The 1,123-nt window shown below is 68.7% G+C and overlaps 1 protein-coding gene across 1 annotated transcript in view; it reads left to right on the top strand.

Moving 5' to 3' along the window:
- Positions 1-1,123, top strand: part of TECPR2 (tectonin beta-propeller repeat containing 2) — a 39,538-nt gene that overhangs the window by 13,094 nt on the left and 25,321 nt on the right. Inside the window, exon 5 of the mRNA XM_012724371.1 lies at positions 658-1,081. Within this exon, the coding sequence (XP_012579825.1) occupies positions 658-1,081 (424 nt within the window). The remainder of the gene's footprint in view (positions 1-657; positions 1,082-1,123) is intronic.

Here is a 1,123-nt window from a genome sequence, read left to right as displayed (position 1 = left end):
GCCCCGCCTCGCCCTGCAGGGCGGTCTGTTCCCGCGCAGCCCAGCACTTGGCCCCTGGCCGCGGGGAGGTGCAGGCTGCTGTGGGGCTCGGCCGGAATGGGGCGCCGCGGCTCAGGCGCCGTGAGCACCCCGCGGCAGTGAGGGTGAACGGCAGCGTTCACACCTGGACACTCGGGAGCGGAACGCTTCGTCAGGGCAAGTTGCCGGAGAGCCAGCGCCCCTGGCTGTTGCTGTGTAAGGTGAAAGCCAGCGGGCCGCTCACAGCGTGCTCGGGCCTCCCCGTAGGCCCGTGCAGCCCCGCAGGCAGGCCGGGGGCGGGGCAGGAGCCTGGGGCAAACGAGGGCCCTCATGACCTCACTGATGCGCTTCCCAGGGGAGGGCGGGTCCCCGCGGGCCACGTTGTCAGGCCCCGGCGCTGACGGGCACGTGTCTGCTCTGTGCGCCCTTCCTTTGTGTCACTGCATCGTGTGAGCAGGGAAGGATGCCCGGCCCGGGCTCCGGGCCACGTCTGTCCCCGTGCCGCCGGCATAGCCCTCCTGGGCTGGGGGCGGGGCACGCCCCGGCTCGCCGCCTGGCAGGGTGCCGCAGCCCTGCCCTGGCACGGGGGCTCCTGGGCGCCCCTGCGCTCATGTCACAGACTGGCGGTGGGAGGGGGAGACCCCTCACTAGGCCCCGCCGAGACGGCCTTGCAGTTACTGGCAGGAGGCGACATCTGTGCTCCGCTAGTGGATCCTTTATTTTCTTTCTATTTTTCTCTCCTGATTTCAGCACTGGAAAATTTGGGGCTTGTTTCATACCAGGACTCTGCAAGCAGAGTGACCTGACCCTGTATGCGTCGCGGCCCGGGCTCCGGCTGTGGAAGGCCGACGTCCACGGCACTGTTCAGGCCACCTTCGTCTTAAAAGACGTCTTTGCGGGAGGAGTCACGCCCTTTGAACTGTACCCCCGCCTGGAGCCCGCCGACGAGGGCGGCTGCAGCCGGCCCGAAAGGCGCCTGGGGCTTGTCTCCTGCTTCTCGCGAGAAGGCTGGGTGCTGAGCTGGAACGAATACAGCATCTTCCTGCTCGACACCGTCCACCAGGTAAGCGAGGCCCGTCTGGGCCCCGGCCGGGCTCCCAGGCCC

Source organism: Condylura cristata, unplaced genomic scaffold (genome assembly GCF_000260355.1).
Source record: "Condylura cristata isolate star-nosed mole 26May11 unplaced genomic scaffold, ConCri1.0 scaffold00013, whole genome shotgun sequence".
NCBI classification, from domain to species: Eukaryota; Metazoa; Chordata; class Mammalia; order Eulipotyphla; family Talpidae; genus Condylura; species Condylura cristata.
This window is presented reverse-complemented; position numbering and strand designations above follow the sequence as displayed.